The sequence below is a fragment of the Plecotus auritus genome (assembly GCF_963455305.1).
Source record: "Plecotus auritus genome assembly, chromosome: 1".
NCBI lineage: Eukaryota > Metazoa > Chordata > Mammalia > Chiroptera > Vespertilionidae > Plecotus > Plecotus auritus.
The window spans coordinates 137,397,037-137,417,699 of NC_137770.1; the positions used below are offsets into that span (position 1 = coordinate 137,397,037).

General features: G+C 37.9%; 1 protein-coding gene across 1 annotated transcript in view; it reads left to right on the top strand.

Moving 5' to 3' along the window:
* SEC23A (SEC23 homolog A, COPII coat complex component) overlaps nucleotides 1–15,274 on the top strand; it is a 76,506-nt gene extending 61,232 nt beyond the window's left edge. Inside the window, exons 16-20 of the mRNA XM_080661531.1 lie at nucleotides 598–759; nucleotides 2,915–3,001; nucleotides 6,226–6,381; nucleotides 8,086–8,151; nucleotides 13,865–15,274. Coding sequence (XP_080517657.1) covers nucleotides 598–759; nucleotides 2,915–3,001; nucleotides 6,226–6,381; nucleotides 8,086–8,151; nucleotides 13,865–13,954 — 561 coding nt within the window. The 3' untranslated portion in view covers nucleotides 13,955–15,274. The remainder of the gene's footprint in view (nucleotides 1–597; nucleotides 760–2,914; nucleotides 3,002–6,225; nucleotides 6,382–8,085; nucleotides 8,152–13,864) is intronic.
* The last annotated feature ends 5,389 nt before the right edge of the window (nucleotides 15,275–20,663 follow it).

A 20,663-nucleotide genomic window follows, 5' to 3' on the forward strand; every position in this document is an offset into this window, starting at 1 on the left:
CTCTCTGATATCTTTCATATGAAGAGTGAGTGGAAGGGGAAAGAATAAATGAAACACTGTAGGGAATGTTACCTAGAGATAAGGAAGATCTTCAATATTAAGAAACAAGTGTGTGTATGTAAGTCTTTTAAAAACCAGTGCAGACTCTTCCAGTGCAATTTGTGGGAGTTACACAAAAAGCAGAAAATTTGTTAATCTGTTTTTATGTCCTCTTAGAGTATTGTGATGGTGTTAATGAATAATAATAATAAAAAAGCCCAGAGATGTGGTCAGAGAAATGAGGGATAAAAACAAAGAATGCTGATGTGCATCACCTGGCATCAGCCTCTGAAAAACTTAAATCTGAGCTAGAGGTTTTTGTCTCTAATTTTGTTTTTCTTTTGAGTCACCTCTTTTACTTTAATCTTTTAATTGTTGAATTACATTTTCAAGTAACTGATAAATATGAGTAAGATTCTTAGGAATATAATTCTCAATGCTGTTATCATTTGTTTTATTGTGGTTTTAGTAGTTGTAATCAAATGCTTTTTGTAACAGTAAACTTCTATTGCAATATTAAAATCATTAAAAAACTGTCTCACATGTTTTATCTTGTAGTTTATGTTTCACTTAAGAAGGTCTCCTTTCTTGCAAGTTTTTAACAATAGCCCTGATGAGAGTTCATACTATCGTCACCATTTTATGCGTCAAGACCTGACCCAGTCTCTAATCATGATTCAACCTATTCTGTATGCATATTCTTTTAGTGGACCACCAGAGGTAAGAGGGGCATAAAAAATTGGTTTTGTTTAGGTGATGTGTGCCATTAGAAAGTGAAAACAACAAACGTTTTCTTGAAAGTACTAAATATAAGAATTTAATTCAAGAATAATTGTCTTAAGTTATTAATTTATTTAAAATATTTATGAGTGCTTACCATGTGCTAGAGTCCATGCTAGGTCATATTAGGAAATCATTAAACAAATAATGAGATAGTGAGATAGAAGAGACTTTTAAAATCATTTTGTCCAGTCATTTGGTTGATCAAATTCTCTAGTGCTTATGATTCTTTTATTTTTAACAATGTCTAGCAGTGATAATGATTCTAGAATCTGTAGTTTATTCCAGAATGTAGTGTCTTAACAAAACCTCTTGCTTTAATATCTCATTTTCCTCTGGTCTTTTTTGAATATAAGCTACAGTTGATTATATAGACATGTACTTAGAAAAGGGATAAAAGCCATCCATTTAGTTTCTTTAACAAACTGTCCCACTTAATTTTAACTTATCAAGTAAACAGTTTTTTCATCTTGTAGTTAAAATTGTCTGTTTTATCATGTAAACGTATGTTATGACCATATTTGAAAATAATATTTTAAGAAAGGTCAGTATAAAGAGGATACTTACAATACTGATTGATTAATGATCCCTCATGAGGTCTTTATTTACTATTTTGTAAAAAAAATGTGGATAAAATGTTTTATTTTGTTACTATAATTGTTTTAGTATTTATCTCATAGTTTCTACTTTTTTTGTGAAAATATATGTTTTTAATGTTTACCTAACTATGTATTTGCTCTTGTAGTTCTTTGAATCAAGAGAGAAAGTTTAGAAATAACTTAAAAATTTCAGGGTAATATATGTAAATTATAGACATTGGAAAAAGTAGAATAGTGTTTAGAAGAAAATTGGAACCCTATCATCTCTAGTACCTGCTTCTGTCAAGTTCCAGCTTTTCCATTTAGTCCATGAGTCCTATTAGCTTCATTTTCTTAGGCTTTGCTTTTGAGTTTTCCTCTTTTCTTTCCTGCATTATCATATTTTCTCTCCATCTGGATTATTCTTATTAACATAAACCTTAAAAGCACTCATAGTTGTGGACCAATGTCACTCCAATAAATTTAATTTAAAAATATGTTTTTATTGATTTCAGAGAGGAAGGGAGAGGGAGAGAGAGATGGAAACATCAATGATGAGAGAGAATCATTGATTAGCTGGCTCCTACACGCCCCTTTCTCCCCTTCCTCCCTTGAGGATCAAGCCAGCAACCAGGTGGGAATGGAAGTATGACCTCCTGGTTCATAGGTTGAGGCTCAACCACTGACCCATGCCGGCCAGGCATAAATTTAATTTTTAAAAAAAGGCATTCATGTTAAAACAAACAAAAACCCCTGACTTGATATTTTTTTCTAATTGACACCCCATCTCCTTGGTTCTGGTCACAGCCAAATTCACAATTTACTTGTCTATACTTTCTCACCTCATATTCTCTTCTCTACCTGTATTAGTCAGACTCTTATCCCTAACATCATACTGAAACAACTCATAACATTACCCTACATCTTGCCAGAACTCTCCTAGTGAGGACTCCTTGCAAACCTTTTGCTCTAGGCTTCTCTGACACCTATAGTTACCTGCCAGGTTTCCTCTTACTTATGCCTGTTCCTTCTCAAGTTCCTTTTGTTGTTGCCTTCTCCCTTTCAGACCTCTAAGTTCTGCTCCAGGACTCTGACTTCTTCTCTGTCTTCCCTCTCTCTATGTGATGCAGTCTAATCTCATAGGTTTAATTACCATCTTCATGCATGTTATATCTAAATTTATGTCATTAGTTCAGGCCACTCCCTTTCATTTCATAACCCCTACTTCCAGTCTGCTCCAAATTTGCTCTATCCCAAGCTTTTCCTCTCTTACTCAGTGGTGCCATCATCAAGCTTGAGTCATCCTTGATTTCTTCTTTACTCATTTTTCAATTGTTAACCTCAGCTTAGAGATTTCTGAGAAAATAAAATATGTCATGAGAATTCATAATAGCAAAAGGTTTTAAGTAATATGATACAAATTTAAAACTTAAAAAGTTTAAATTGATCCTGGAAAGATCTTGTGTGTCTTTAATTTATTTTTCCTTCTTCTTCCTTTTTCATTTTGTTCACCTTAGCCGGTTCTTCTTGATAGCAGCAGCATTCTTGCAGATCGTATTCTTCTGATGGACACATTCTTCCAGATTTTGATTTATCATGGTGAGGTAAGATTCCATGACATTTAAAGCTGTGTACATAAGGTGCAGTAGTCTTTTCTTTCACTATATAGCTAGTGTTTTCCACTATGATAAACTTTTATTTCCATTTCTATAAAATATGTATAAAATGTGGTTCTTCCTACTTCATTTGCAGTTGACTCACCTGTGATAATTTTATCTTTTTGTCCACACATGATTAGACAAATCTATACTAATAACAGCTTAAGTGGTCGTCATGCCCTCACACATCACGCCCTAAAGTCATCATAAGATGGCCATCACAAGTTGGCCGCATGCGCAGGGAAGGCAGGGCCCGACGGAGGAGGCAGGTTGCTGCAGGAGAGGGCAGTTGGGGGCAATCAGGCTGGCAGGGGAGGGCAGTTGGGGGCAATCAGGCTGGCAGGGGAGGGCAGTTGGGGGCAATCAGGCCAGCAGGTGAGGGCAATTGGGGGCGATCAGGCTGGCAGGGGAGGGCAGTTGTGGGCAATAAGGCCGGCAGGGGAGGGCAGTTGTGGGCGATAAGGCCAGCAGGGGAGGGCAGTTGTAGGCCATCTGGCTGGCAGAGGAGGGCAGTTAGGGGTGACAAGGCTGGCAGGGGAGGGCAGTTGTGGGTGATCTGGCTGGCAGGGGAGGGCAGTTGTGGGTGATCAGGCTGGCAGGGGAGCAATTAGGCATCATTCAGGCTGGCAGGGGAGCGGTTAGTGGGCAGTCAGGCTGGCAGGCAGAAGCTGTTAGTGGTAATCAGGCAGGCAGGCAGGTGAGTGGTTAGGAGCCAGCGTCCCGGATTGTGAGAGCACCGACTGCCAGTTTAGGATGACATCCCCTGAAGGATCCCAGATTGGAGAGGGTGCAGGCCGGGCTGAGGGACAACCCTCCCCCCCCCGCCCCCGTTCACGAATTTCATGCACCTGGCCTCTAGTAGATTTATAAGAAGCATAGTGTTGTGAAAGTAAAAGCATTGATATATACATAGGCAGATCATACTTTTGGGTTTTACCAAAAGGCATTAAGAGGGGAAGAATCAGCCTTCGTCAGTGGGCAGACTTTCCTTTTCATTATTTCATGTAATCATTTAAAATGTTCTTTTTTTAAAACATAGTTTTAATTTTAATTTTTTAAAATATATTTTTTTATTGATTTTAGAGAGGAAGGGAGAGGGAGAGAGAGATAGAAACATCAATAATGAGAGAGAGTCATTGACTGGCCCTTGACTGGAATTGAACCCAGGACCCTTCAGTCTGCAGGCTGATGCTCTATCCACTGAGCCAAACCAGCTAGGGCATAAAATGTTCTTTTTTTTTTTTTAAATCCTCACCCAAGGACATGATTAGAGAGAGGAAGGGGGAGAGAGAGAGGGAGAAAAAGAGAGCAGGGAAGGAGGAGAGAGAGAGAGAGAAAGAGAGAAAAGCATTGATAGATCGCCTTCTGTATGTGTTCTGATTAGGTATCAAACCCAAAACCCAGGTATGTGTCCTGACTAGAAATTGAACCAGCAACCTTTTGGTGCACTGGATGACCCTCAATTAACTGAGCCACTCTGGCTAGGTGTAATCATTTAAAAATGTATTCCAGATGAAGTAGTTACTAGTAAAGGTTTTTGTGTTTATTTGTTTTTGTTTAAAGTGAAAGTGAGTTTATTAGTGAAGTAGTGAGACAGACAACTCCACAGATGAAGCAGCACCCTTTAACCTAAAGTGTTTAAACAATAACCCACATGATCTTGAAAACTCATTGAAAGCCTAAGTGAATTAAAATTTATAACTTCACTTAATTGGAATGGTAAATTATTGAAAAGAGCAGAATATTTGAGTAGCCTTTAAGGTACTGAGCAGAACTCTTATTCATTCCTGCATTTATTCATCCAGCCAATATTTAAGTGATTCCTCTGTATAAAAAAGCACTGTACCTGGGTGCTTTGAAAATAGACATTCTTTAGTCACAGACTCACACCTAAGCTTATAGTCTAATATTCTAATAATGTGTGTATTATTATCAGTCAGAATTTTTTTAAAATTGTAAATGATTTTTTATTTGCACTATAATAGCAAAGGCATTGCTTAAAATATCTTTTTAAGTGATATTATTTGGGACTTTTAAAAGATTTAGGATTATTTTTAATTGATACCAGTTATTAATGCCCTTTATTGTTATTATTTTTAGGAGTTAACAAATAGTTTATTCATCTTTTCTCCTATCTGTGGATGTTTTACTGAGTTCTGTTAACAACCCTTTTTCCATGTTTTTAATAACCTCACAAACAGTTTTTTTTAAATATGCTTTTATTGATTTCAAAGAGGAAGAGAGATAGAAACATCAATGATGAAGAGAATCCTTGATTGGCTGCCTCCTGCAAGCCCCTTACTGGGGATCAAGTCTGCAACTCAGGCTTGTGCCCTTGACCGGAATTGAACCCAGGACCCTTCAGTCTGCAGGCCGACACTGTCCACTGAGCCAAACTGGCCAGGGCACAAACAGTTCTTAGGCAGAACTGATTGCCTCCTGTCACTGGTTGGGCTAACAATTCACTGAGCAACATTATTATTAATGTTCTTTACTTTTTAAGAATAATTCCTATAACATGATAGAGCTAGGTTTTTGCATATTTCTTTGTGTTGTTTTTTTTAAAAATAATGTTCATATCTTCAAATCACTTGTTAATGTGCTTAAGGAAAAAATCATAAAGGTAGATGATATAAAACTATAGAGTATGTTGACTGATTCAGTTAACTTAGAAACCAAGCCAGGTTTAAATTTTTGGATGATATAATTTGGAGCCATTTACTTTAATGAAAGAATTGATTGAAATGCTCTTTTACAGGTATATTATCTTGATAATAGTATTACTGTTATTATTAAAGTCTTTATGTTTACTTATCTTGCCAGAATGTAACTCCATTGGTAAAGACTTCATAATAATAGATCATCTAGAAGTCTATGGGAAATCTTCTGTAATAAAAACTTCCCTCATTTATCATAAGCTTAGGTAGATAGCTTTTAGTAACATTAATTTGATAAATGTATTGTTTTAAAGGAGAAGAAATATCCTGATTGTGTATCTATTTATTCAAGAACACTGAAATTCATATTCTTAGCTTTAAAAATAGAGATAATGGAATAATCTATAATTTTCTTATTATCTGAAGATTATTTCTGTTGAAAAAAATGTCTTTAAAATTTTTAGATACACAAGAAATTAAAAATAATAATTCTGTTAATTGTTTTAAAATAAGACCATAGCCCAGTGGCGCAAGTCAGGATACCAGGACATGCCAGAATATGAAAATTTCCGCCACCTTCTGCAAGCCCCAGTGGATGACGCCCAGGAGATTCTTCACTCCAGGTTTCCAATGCCGAGATACATCGATACTGAACATGGGGGCAGCCAGGTAAGCACTGTTAATCTGTGTGTTTGTTGCTGCTTTTGCAATGAATTGTTCCTATTTGCCTTCTGACTTTAATTTGAATAAACTGGTCTACCAGGCAAATAGGAAGGAGATGGCAAGAGAAGATATCTAAGAGTATGTATACTTACTTTTTGCCATAGTGTTGAGAGCAGAGCTATACGATTATTGACTAGTGGACTAATGCTGGCAGTTTCTCCCATTTCTGCCTCCAGCCCAGCTCCAATAACAGAGCCAGGATAGTGTTATGGTGGTATGCCAGCTCCAATTGAGCAAGAAGACGTGGCAGTGTGGGAAATAACTTAGTGTACTTTTCTTAAAGCTGTTATTTACTGATTAAGTCTGTGAATATGAAGTTTGTGGTCACATAGTTTTTCTGTTTTCCTCATTCTATCATTCTAGCTTTCTAGAAAATGTCATGTAAAGGGAAGCATTATGGTATTAAAAAAGGTTTTGTGGTATTTACAGTTACATGAGGATTAAATAAGATAACATGTACATATACACATGGCCCTTTTGATCCTTTCAGAAGTCTAGGCTAGGACCCCTTAACTTACATTATTAAAATACATTTTACTGTACTTATTTCAGTTATAATAAATTAGTTATAAATTATTTTAAATAAAGTCTGTTTCATTTGCTTGTTAAAGGCAGTGATCATACTTTTTTTTTTTGGCTGCATTCCTATGCCTAGTATTACAAAGTAGGGAGTAAATACCAATAACTGTTCTTCAGAAATAACAGCAATTATTATTAGCATTTTACTATATTCAGAAATAATAGCAATTATTATTAGCATTTTATGTAATAGCTACTGTGTATTGAGAATTTGCAAAGCTAATAGTTAGAACTTTACACACCATCTCTCATTTGATCCTCCTAATAGTCTTTTTGTTATCTCTGTTATACAGATAATAAAATTGGGACTTAGGTTACTTGTGGCCTAGACAGCATAGTAAATGTAGGAGTTGGGATTTGAATCTAGATGTTCTGACTGTGGAGCCAGTTGTCTTGTGTTAAACTGTTTACTTATAGATTAGAAAAAAAGATTTTGTATGGTACTAAGTTTCAAAAAATGTGACAGCCTGTGATTTTCCAATATAAAATAATCATTTATGACTGGTTGTCTCATTGATGTTTCACCGTGGCAGTGCTGTTTTCCTCTTTTATTCTGGCTTTTTCATGATGATAAGGCATAGTGGATAGATGGGTAAAGTGTTGGGTAGTTTGTCTCATAGAATAACCTACAGTTTAAAAAGTTTGAGAGTTATTGTTTAAAGTAACAATATGTAGGTTTTCACAATTATTATTTTTATTAATATTTCTTTTTATGATTTTTATTTTTATCATATTTTGGAATGTCAAACCTCTGATGATGTTTCAGACCAAGTGTTTAATAAATTTCATACTGACCTTGTCATAATGGTTGCACACATAATTTTTATATGCTGAGTTTTAGACTCAACAATTTATTATTTGCTATTGTTATGAATGTATGATTTGGAAAGAAGAGGGTACATTTATTATTTATTTGTAATGTATATTGGCCTACATATTTCAAAATATAGTTCATTTTTTAAACAGTTACATTTTAATAAAATTGATTTTAGATGGCATGATATATTTGTTCAACTTAATATGACTAAACCTGTTTTTGATGGATAATGTTATGTCTTCTTTGCTTTTAAGGCCCGTTTTCTGCTTTCAAAAGTCAACCCTTCACAGACTCATAATAATATGTATGCCTGGGGACAGGTAAGTGTAAATAACAAATCTTGGAAGTTATTTCTTTGTGTATTTATATTTTGTTATTTTCGTGAGAACTATATTTCCCCTATATTTGATAACAATTTCTGTTGGAAAAGTAATGAAAAAATAGGAGTAGAAAATAGAATTAGTATTTGGTGACACCATAGAAAATAAAAAAGTGATCATATCAGATAGATAGAACCCTTTCATATTCCAAATTTAGCACCACACCCTTGAGAAAAAAGGTGTATAACATAAGATAGAAGTGATTATTTATTTATTTTAATTTCTTAATATATTTTTATTGATTTCAGAGAGGAAGGGAGAGGGAGTGAGAAAAGAAGCATAATTGATGAGAGAGAATCATTGATTGGCTGCCTCCTGCATGCCCCACACTGGGGATGAGCCCTCAACCCAGGTATGTGCTCCCCAACCAGGAACCGAACTGTGATGTCCTAGTTCATAGGTTGATGTTCAAACACTGAGCCACACCAGCTGGGCAGAAGTGATGATTTAAACTTAATGCTAGGCCATGACCCACAAAAGGCTACACACAGTAAGCCAGGAGAGATCAGGGATTATAGCTGAGCAGGAGAGCCTTGAGACCTGGAAATCATTATTAATATATTTTAATTTGGTAAAAGTTTAACCTCTTGGTACATATATCAACATTTATCAAGTATACAATAGGCAGGACTCGATATTTGTACTTGAGGGTACACAGCAGACATTGCTGCCTTTGAAGAGCTTATAATCTACTAGAGGCCTGGTGCACGAAATTTGTGCACTGGGGGGGGAGGGGTTGTACCTCAGCCCAGCCTGTGCCCTTTCACAGTCTGGGAGCCCCCGTGATTGATCGCCCTGCAGAGGGGGGCCCTGCCCACCTGCTGCAGTGCCACTGGCCAGGTATCCTAGGCCTTCCTCTGTGGGTCTATCAATCGCAGGGCTCCATGATGGATCTCCCCAAAAAGGGAGGCCCTGCCCACCCGGCCAGGGCTCCACGATGGATCTCGCCTGTAGAGGGATGCCCCGCCCACCTGCCACAGCGCTGCCACCGCCTGCAGCAGAAGGGTGTGTGATCAGAAAAGGGGACATTTCCTTTTAGAATGGTTATTATTTCAGTAGGTGGAAATTACCTAAGGAAGGGAATTCTAGGTAGAGGGTAGTAAGGGTTAAGGTACAGAGTACATTTAGGCACAAATAGTAGAACATAAAAACTAGAAATGCATCGTACATCCAAATTGTTGAGGACCTTGAATGCCAGGCTGAAGACAGAGGAGATGAGTCTTTGTTTGTTTTTTTTAAAAAATATATTTTATTGACATTTTACAGAGAGGAAGGGAGAGGGATAGAGAGCTAGAAACATCGATGAGAGAGAAACATCGATCGGCCGCCTCCTGCACACCTCCCACTGGGGATGTGCCCGCAACCAAGGTACATGCCCTTGACCGGAATCGAACCCGGGACCCTTCAGTCCACAGGCCGACGTTCTATCCACTGAGCCAAACCGGTTTTGGCGAGTCTTTGTTTGTTAAGCAATAAAATACTATGAGAGGTTTTTAGACAGAGGGGTGAATTTGAGTCTTAGATAATATAGTCGCATGATGAGATTTATTGGGAGCAGCCTGTAGCTTGAAACTATATCTACTGCCCTATCCGGTTTTTCTCAGTGGTTAGAGCATCAGCCCGAGGACTTCATGAAGAATCTCTGGTTTGATTTTGGTCAAGGGCATGTACCTTGGTCGCAGGCTCAATCCCTGACCTGGGTGGGGGTGCATGTGGGAGGCAACCAATCGATGTGTCTTTCTCACATTGATATTTCTCTCTCTCTCTGTCTTCCCTCCGCCTTCCACTCTCTCTAAAACTCAATGGGGAAAAAATATTTGGGTGAGGATTAACAAAACAAACAAACAAACAAAAAAGAAACTGTATCTACTGAAGGAATCCAAGTGAGAGAGAATGAAGGCAAGATGGTGAAAAGGAACTGATTTGGGACATAACTCCAAAGTAGACACCATGAGACTTGGTTAGAAGTTGCAGGAATGTTAAAGTTTTTCCAGGGCAGGACAGCTATACACAAAATCTGAATTCTGATTGGATCCTGGATTAGAGGGAGAGATATGAGGGAAAGAACATAATTGGGGTGATTTGTGAAATTTGAGTATGGAATATATGTCAGATACCAGTATGTGGTCTGATTTCTTGAGTGTGATAATGGTGTCGTGGTTATGTAGGAGATTGTCCTTGGTCTTAGGAGATACATCCTTAGGGATTTGGGGGTAAAATGCCATGATGTGTTCAACTTGTAGAAATGATTCAAGAAGAAAATGAAAAGGAAAATTATATAGAAACATAAAGCAGATGTGGCAAAATATTAATCAGTGAATTTATATAGTATGTGGCTGTTCATTGTACTTTTTAAAAAACTTTTCTGTAGGTTTGAATTTTTAGAAAATAAATAGCTGAGGGAAAACAAAGTAATTTGGGGTTATGGCCTAGGTAACTGGGAGAACATGTGTCAGTGAGTGGGAGACCAGAAAGAACTTTTGATTTTAGACACATTGAGTTTGAGGTACCATTTAGATGTCCATATTAAGCCTGCTGTTGGAAATTTTGGTTTGGTGATCAGGGCAAGGATGTGAAAGTTGATTGTGGAAACTTGATACTTAAAGTCATTACAGTGGATGCTTGTCCAAGGAGAGAGTAAAGAGGCAAAAGAGGTGTCAGATAAAACCTTGACGTATGAGTGGTAGGAAAATTTTATAAGAAAATGAAAAGAATACCATGTCATAATAGGTGAGGGAGGACTTTATAAAAGGAAGAAGACGAGGTAACAAACATTGAGATGCTGCAGACATTTAAAGGAGGGTAAAGACTGAAAAAAGGCAAATAGACTTGGTGACTAGAAAGTCATTTGTTGCCTTTGATAAGCAGGTTTAATATAGTGATTGAGTAGAAGTTTGTAAGGAATTAGTGAGTATAAGTAAAAATTATTTTTTTCTAAAAATACCCTGAGTTTAGTAGGATAGAAAGGATGATTATTAGAATTAGGGCACAGAAGTTATTTGTAGACCAAGTTTAAGGAGCTAATATGGGGGACACACAAAAGAATAGCTTATAGATGTTTAAGATCCTCAAAAGGAGACAGTGTGATCACCAGCACTACATACGTGGGAGTGTAGTATTGGTATTTCTCCATAAGCAAAGGGTGAGAAGGCTGAAGATAGAGTTTGAGGAGGGAAAGCTCATCTGGGATAATTGCCTGTTTCTTTTCAATAATAGAAAATTACTTGCTAAGAGCGAGAAATGCTGAGGTTAAAGCTAGAAAATAAAAAAGATTAAAAATAACTACAAGAAGTATAAGAGATCAACAGAGGGTGAATAAGAGGCTTTTACAGCAGTGGTGAGGGCCCTTTTTATTTACTAACAATTTATAGAGCATGCTTCCATAATGCTTGTTAACTATGCTTTGTAGTTCAGATATTGCTTGAAAGGTGAAAGACTTTGGGGGTAATTTGGAACTGAAGTTAAGAAAGATGGGTACATCAAAGAATAATTTAGAGCAAAGGTAAACAACTGACTGTTATGTTTTGGTTACTATACTGAGCTTTTTATGAGCTCCTATTTAATTATTAAAACACTTCTGTGAGGTGGGTACTATTAACCCTATACTTTAGAAAAGGAAATTAAAGCTTTCTAAGATCACATAGTTAAATTGTGGCAGGGTCCAGATTTGAACGTAGGCCAGTCTGACTCTAGAATCTGAATTTTTAATCACTAAGCTAAATTGATGACTGCAGTTTATGTAATTAACTTGGTAGCCAGGCATTTTACTAAAAAATATGGATTCTAATACCTTAGTTTTCTTTCTGCCAGAAAACAAGTACCCAGTATCTATGGCTGGCCTGAAGAGGGCACCACTGCAACACTGCTTCTGTGACAAGATGCTGCCGTCTTGCTGTAGTGCTTCTTATACTAAATCACATAAAGCTTGGCCTTTCTGCCTAATATTGGTTGTATTTTAAAGAGAAAAAGGGTGCATTTGAAAGATTGAGATCAACTAGCTTCAAATTTTTGATAAGATTTAGTTGAACATTTATATTTATAATTTCAAATAAGATCTTCTAAAATATAATTTAGAAAATCCATATTTATATTTTGTCTTGACTAGGAAAAATAGATCAGAGTTTGAGTGAATTGAGATGGGGGAAAATATGTATAAAATAAAAAAAAATCCTATATAATAAAAGGCTAATATGCAAATTGACCAAACAGCAGAATGACCGGTCACTATGATGTGCACTGACCACTGGGGACAGATGCTCAACGCAGGAGCTGCCACCTGGTGGTCAGTGTGCTCCCACAGGGGGTGCGCCACTCAGCCAGAAGTCGGGCTCATGGCTGGCAAGTGCAGTGGCAGTGGCGGCAGTGCTAAGGATGTCCAACTGCTGGCTAAAAATTAATATAGGAAATCTTTTTCTTGCTGTAATAAAAATTCATTATTGATGTGTTGGGTTGCCAGGGTCATTCTGTCCATATTGTTTTCATTCAAATAGAAATTAGGAATTTTCCCTAACTCTTGTGAATAACTTACTAGTAGAATCTACAAAATAAATTAAAATGACTTGGACACTTATAAGCATAGTTTATTTAAAAATGTTTGCTTCCTTATAGCTGGCATTTCTGTTTAAATACATACAATTTTAGTAAACAGGCAGCAATAAGGAGACTTATTCTTTAAACGAGATAAAAGCACCAGTTCATTAAAAAAAATTAACACTATTTTAACTTGGATATGGAGCTATTTTTAACACCAGTAGAATGGAATATGGAACTCTTGTAACACCAGATATGATGCTGACTACTTGGAGTCAATTCAGACCCCACAAGTTAAAGGACATGGTCCATACCAGACTGCCTGCACTTTAGATGCCAGCTGCAAGTAGGATCCCAGGCTACCCACACTTTCAACCAACTAGCTAAGTGTGTGTTTAGGGGGTGTTCCCATGACTCCCCTTAGGTTCAATAATTTGATAGAACAACTCATGGAACCTAGGAAAGTACCTTATTTATGATTATAGCTTTATTATAAAGGTTACATACTAGGACCAGCTAAATGAAGAGACAGAGTAAGGCCTGGAAGGGTCCCAGATACAGAGGTCTTCCACTTCTCCATGGAATCAGTGTGCGACATCCTCCCAGCACATTGATGTGTTTGTCAGACAGGAAACTCCACTGAGCTTTGGTATCCAGAGGTTTTTTTGGGTGCCTCCTTTCCTTAGGTGTGATTGATTGAATCATTGTTGCCGCATTGAACCCAATCTTCAACTCCCTGCAACCCATGGTTTTCCCCTTTCTTCCTCTCCTTCCCCCTCCCTGGAGGTCTGCCTGTCTTAAAGCCCCAACACTCCAATCACGTGGTTGATCTTTATGATGACTGGCCTCCATCCTGAATCTTCTCATCTCATAGCATAAACTCAGGTGTGATCTGAGGGGTTCATGAAGAACAAAGACACTGGTGTTAGGACATTCCAAAGATACAGAATCCCCTCTCAGGAACCTAGGGACAAAGGCCAGTCACATTCTTTATTACATAGCAGGAAAAGAGGCATTATTGTGCTTAAAATGATTTACTTGTTTGTTTTAAGCATTTGCTTATACACTGCTTATAAATTTGATGGTATCACACTGTTTAAATAGCTAATATCTTTTTTCCTAGGAGTCTGGAGCACCTATTCTCACAGATGATGTTAGTTTACAAGTGTTCATGGATCATTTGAAGAAACTTGCTGTGTCAAGTGCTGCTTGAAATGCTAAACATGTTAAAGACATTTAAGAAGATGAAATAATATTTCAGTTTTCTTTTTCTTTCTTTTCAATTAATCTGTGGAAATCAACAGATATCTCTACACTCTTTGTTTTAGTATGGTTTGAGGCAACATATGCTAAAATATTCATGTTTGTAGATTAAGCTGGAATATAAGAGCAATACGAACAAACTTACTTTGCTTGCCACAGTATTATAACTGGTTTTGGAAAATTGAGGTCTTTATAACTTAATTATGTTAAAGAGTAAGAATAGAGTTTGTCTTGTACAAAAGAGACACAACTCATTTATATATTGCAGACCAAGTGGCACTGAATATCTATACTGACTTTTGAAAACTTGTTTCTTAATTTTAGCTTGAAAGTAAACAAAATCATCAACAGTAATAAATATGGACATTTTTGCCTGTTCATTGAATATTTTTCTGTGATTTTCATCACTTATGTATACAGTATTTCTGTACTTAATCTGTTAAGGCAAATTATTTTTATGATGATTTGTTTAGAAATTATTTGACTATATATGGTAATTTTCATGAAGATAATTTAATGTTTTTGGTCATCTGGAAAAATAGTTTAGAGATGAAAATTTTTTTTTGGTAACAATCCCCAATCTAATAATAAATATGAAGTTCCCACACATACCCAACTTACGTGATTAAACATGATTTTTTTAAAAGGGAGATAGAAAATAAACCATTTTGTGAGAGTACATTTTAGAAAGCCTTTACACTAAGAAATGACTTGTAATTATTAAAACAAATTTGGTTTTCTCTACATGGCTATGTTTTTTCCCTTTGTTTTTCTGAGGTAAATTTTACACTACTAGTAAATCCCTCAGTACTTTAACACTATTTTGCAAGTTTACACATTACTTCTTGTTTCTCCTTCCATTTTGTGAAATTTATTAAGTTGTAATTCTTATCGAAACAGTATTATATAATATTTTGTTGAATTGTCTCATGTGATGCTCAGTTCTATTTTGATTTATTCATTAGTATCATTCACCTTTACCTTTTAAAGTTTACTTGTAACAAATGTTTACATTGCTAAAGTCAGATATATTTAACAATGAACTTACATCAAGTACTGCAAAAATGAGGTGGTGCTATGATACATGCTTAGGACAGTTTTGATGATTGTGCTTGCATGAACACAATTATATGATGGTAAAAGAGACAGACACTTTAAAAAATAGTTTATATGTTATACTTAATTAAATTAAATAAATTAATCTGTTCCATTTTATTTGAATTGAATTGTGCTAGGCATAAATACCAATAAAATATACTTTTTCTCTGTTTTCCTGCTTATTTTGAAATCTAGTAAACCCTGAGTTGCCTAATGTAATTGTAGACCATTTAAAGTCTATTAGTAGATGAAAGTCATTCATTTTTTAAAATGATAGCTTTATCAAGATGTAATTCACACACTCTACAACTTACCCATTTAAAGTGTATAGTTCAATGGGTTTGAGAATATTCAGACTTGTGTTACCATCACTATAATCACTTTTAGAGCATTGTCATCCCTCCCCACATAGTTATTCATTTTTGCTATAAGGAATTGTGTTTTGAAGTTAACATGTTTTGAATTGAGGAAAGACTCTGTGATGATAATAGATATTTAATTTGCCTGGCCCCTTACCTATGTCTTTTAAGAATATATTACCCCTAAATTATCCTCTGCTTCTCAGTTAAAGTAATGGGATAAGGATGAACAAATATGTCATTTTATCCTTTTAGGCTACCATTTGAAAGAGATCACCCTGGATCATTTTTGTGTATAAGTTTTAGTTATTACTAAATTGCTAGCTATTTAAATAGACTGCTGATGGAACAAATGAAGCAAAGAAATATTTTTCAAGAAAGAAATGTCTTTGAAATTAATCTCTAAAGCTTCATCATATTACATTTAGAAATTGGTTCTTTAGTTCATAAGCATAAACTTTTTTCAATATAATTTGTGAAGAATACACTGTCTACAGGTGTATGATAATTAGATTTGACTTCACTTAAGCATGGCAGGTAAATGCTATTCTATCTTCCTGCACACAGAAAGGCGGGGCTATGTATCTGAGCATTTTATAATAACCCTATGATCTTTTTTTTTTCTCTTTCCTTTTATAACCCTGTGATCTTTTCAACAGAGATTCCTGACTTGGTGTAGTGGGCCTGTAATATTTTTAAGTAGAGAAGGAGGAACTGAGTATTGATGGAGGCCTCATGATCTGTCAGGAACTGTGCACAGTGCTTTTATGTACGTTCTCACTTAACAGTTGTGACACGTAGACACAAAGGATATTAGTACCCCACTGTTATGGTTAAGGGAATTGCAATGATAGGATCAGGCCAAGAGGGATTCTTTATTTCAATCCAAGGTAAACAAAATAATGATTACCCTTGACACTTGGAATGCCCAGTCCGTTGGGAGAATCTATAATAATCTATAATAATAAAAGCATAATATGCTAATTAGAGAGCTGAACGACCGTCTGGATGACCTTCTGGACGAAGCTGGGGCTGCGAGGGCTGAGGCAAGCCACCGCAGCTGCTAGGGCTGAGCCCCTTGCACGAGTTTCGTGCATTGGGCCTCTAGTTATATATAGTGAGACATGAAAGTAAGCTCAGGCTTGGCAAGGCTCTAAATAGATGACATTGCTCATAATAGTGGCACCCAGAGTGGCAGCATGTGGTTGTACAGCTTGTGCAGTACACAGGCAACCATGGTCACACACATTAGTAATTTTCTGACAAATTCCTGACATGTTAGGGAAGTGTCTTGTTCTAACAAAAGCAGCATGTTGTGTCAATTTTCCAACAAATGGAAGTGAAGTGTCTTAAGGGAGAGAGTCTTCCCAATTTTTGCCAAGGCACCAACTGCATGGGCTGACAGTGGCAGCCCTTAGCTGGTTAACTATCCCATGCCTCCTAGCCAGTCTGCATTGGACTGATCCCTTTGCCAGAAGTAGGTAGAAGTCAGGAAAGTTGACCTGAGGACTTGGCATCTAAACAAATTTTACAGAAAACAATTTTTACAAACCTCAACTTCATGCAATTTCATGATCAGCTTGAGAGCTTTCCTAGCATGTAGAAATGACAAATGTAAATGGTGCTCCTTTGTTAGAGAATCTGTGGCCTTAAGTTTTAGAGCGTTGATTTTATCAGCTAAACCTCTTCTCTAGACCATCTTATTCAGCAATTCACAGCTGAGAAGGACCTGTTGGGGCTCACAGCTCTTCCCCTTTTTATCAAACTGGTCACTTATACACAGGCATGGGTGTACCTGCTATGATTGTACCTCTGAACCCTGGGCAGAATGATGATCTGGGCCTTGATGCCTCTCCAGACTGAAGCAAAGGGCTTTTGTCCTTGAAGAATTTGAAATGTGAGACTGAGAGACTGTGACAGAAGACAGAGCTGAGCCACACTAAAGGTGGTGCTATATAGGAAAGATTCGGCTGTTGACTGGACTTCTCATCCTTGGCATCCAAATCTTCCATGATCCCTTGAAATACTTCTGTATCTTTTATATGTATGTATATATACATACAATAAAAAAATAAACTTTATTTTTTATTATTTTTTTTAAATAAATCTTTATTCAGATTATTACAATTATTTCTCCTTTTTCCCCCCATAGCTCCCCTCCACCCATTTCCCACCCCACCTTCTGCCCTTACCTCCCCCCCACTGTCCTCATCCATAGGTGTATGATTTTTGTCCATTCTCTTCATGAACCCCCCATGCCCCTTTCCCCCTGAGAATTATCAGTCCACTCCCTTTCTATGCCCCTGATTCTATTATATTCACCAGATTATTCTGTTCCTCAGGTTTTTAATTCACTTGATTTTTAGGTTCGCTTGTTGATAGATATGTATTTGTTGTTCATAATTTTTATCTTTACTTTTTTCTTCTTCCTCTTCTTTAAGAATACCTTTCAGCATTTCATATAATACTGGTTTGGTGGTGATGAACTCCTTCAGCTTTTTCTTATCTGTGAAGCTCTTTATCTGCCCTTCAATTCTGAATGATAGCTTTGCTGGGTAGAGTAATCTTGGTTGTAGGTTCTTGCTATTCATCACTTTGAAAATTTCTTGCCACTCCCGTCTGGCCTGCATAGTTTCTGTTGAGAAGTCAGCTGACAGTCGTATGGGTGCTCCCTTGTAGGTAATTAACTGTTTTTCTCTTGCTGCTTTTAATATTCTCTCTTTGTCTTTTGCTCTTGGCATTTTAATTATGATGTGTCTTGGTGTGGTCCTCTTTGGATTCCTTTTGTTTGGGGTTCTGTGGGCTTCCTGGACTTGTAAGTCTATTTCTTTCACCAGGTGGGGGAAGTTTTCGGTCATTATTTCTTCAAATAGGTTTTCAGTATCTTGCTCTCTCTCTTCTTCTGGCACCCCCATAATTCTGATGTTGGTACGCTTGAAGTTGTCCCAGAGTCTTCTTACATTATCTTCAACTTTTTGGATTTTTTTTTTTGCTTTTTGCTTTTTCGGTTGAGTGTTTTTTGCTTCTTTGTATTTCAATTCTTTGACTTGATTCTTGGGTTCCTCTATTCTGTTTCTGGGTCTCTGTATAATATTTTTTATTTCAGTCAGTGTATGTTTAATTTCTAGTTGGTCCTTTTTCATATCTTCGAGGGTTTCGTTATATTTATCGGCCTTTTCTAGGATATTCTTAAAAAGTCTTATAACCGTGGTTTTGAATTCTATATCCAGTCGTTTGTTTTCCTCCATTTCTTTCGTTTGTGATCTGATTCTTTGACCCCGCATTTTCACTGACTCCCTGAGTTGGTAAGGTAGATATTTGTGCTAGGTTTCCAATATGGCCCAGTGGGTCTGCTTCCCCAGTTAACCTGAGGTGGACACTCTTGGTGCACCCCTTTGTGGACTGTGTGTACAGCCTTGTTGTAGTTAAGTCTTTATTGTTGTTGGTATCACTGGGAAGAATTGACCTCCGGGCCAGTTGGCTGTAAGGATCAGCTGTGTCTATGCTGGGAGAAGTTCGGTGCTGGAGACAGCCTTATAGGATTAGACTTGCCAAATTGCAATAGCCTCTGTGCTCAGCTTGGATGGGGTGGAGTCTCAGTTTTGGCTTCCTGTCAGCCTTGCCCTTGCACGCATGTGCGCTTTCAGTCCTCCGCCTTCCCCGGCTCCCGAGTCTCCGCCCGAGAGTCCAGACTCCCCCCACAAGAGCGTGGGTCCCCAGGGGCTCGCCTGGAACTGGGGTTCACTGCAGTCAGAACTGGGGCTCAGTGCAGTCAGGAGCCTCTGACTCCCTTCCACTAGGGAAAGCCTGTGGCAACCTCCGCAGCCTTTGTGCGCACTGGCCCGCGTGCGCCTTCAGACTTCTGCCTTTCCCAGCTCGAGTCTCCGCCCGAGAGTCCAGACTCCCCCCACAAGAGCGTGGGTCCCCAGGGGTTCGCCCGGAACTGGGGTTCAGTGCAGTCAGAACTGGGGTTCAGTGCGGTCGGAGGCTTCCTTCCCCCTTCCGCCAGAGAAAGTCAGCCAGGCTCTCAGCCGCCCTTCCTCTCTGCGCGCACAAAGCCCCTTTGCCGTACCTCCAATTCTCTGTGAGCTTTCCTCTTTCCTTCTAGTTGTAGAATTTTCACTCAGTCAGCTTTCCTGTGGTTCTGGATGGTGTCCGTTCTGTCTTTTAGTTGTAGTTTTGAAATTGTTGTGCGAGGCAGCAGTTTAGGTGTTTACCTATGCCGCCATCTTGGTTTCTCCTCTAAACTTTATTTTTGATAACAGTTTCAGATTTACAGAAAAATTACAAAGGTAGTACAAGTTTTCATATACCTTGCACCTAGTTTCCCTTACTACGAATGCCTTCCATTAATATGGTACATTTTTATAATTAATGAACCAATATCGATACATTGTTATTAACTAAAGTCTATACTTTATTCAGATTTTCTTAGTTTGTACATGATGTCCTTTTTCTGTTCCAGGATCCCATCTAGGCTACCATATTTCATTTACTTGTTACATCTCTTTAGCTTCTTGGCTGTTATAGTCTCAGACTTGTCTTGGTTTTTATGATCTGGGCAGTTTTGAGAAGTACTGGTCAAGTGTTTGGAGAATGCCCCTCTATTGGAATTTCTCTGATGTTTTTCTCGTGATTAGATTGGAGTTACGGCTTTTTGGGATCACTATTGAAGTTGGCCTTGATCACCCAGCTGAGGTAATGCTAGCTGGGTCTCTCCACTGTAAAGTTACTCCTGTTCACTCCCCTGTCCTTACATAGCCCACACTTAAGGAGCAGGGAGGTATGTGCCACTTTCCTGAGGGTGGAGCATCTACACAAATTATTTGGAATCCTGTATGAGAACTTTGTCTCTGCTCCCTACAACATATATGTTTGTTTTTTTGTTTGTTTATCTACTAGAGGCCCAGTGCACAAATTTCGTGCGCTGGGGGGGGGGGGGAGTGTCCCTCAGCCCAGCCTGCACCCTCTCCAATCTGGGACATCCCTCTCATAATCTGGGGCTCCTGGCTCCCAACTGCTCACCTGCCTGCCAGCCTGATCACCCCTAACCACTTCCCTGCCAGCCTGATCAACGCCTAACTGCTCCCCTGCCGTCCCGATTGCCCCCAACTGCCCTCCCCTGCTGACCCAGTTGCCCCCAACTGCCCTCCCCTGCAGGCCTGGTTCCCCCCAACTGCCCTCCCCGGCCGACCCGGTTGC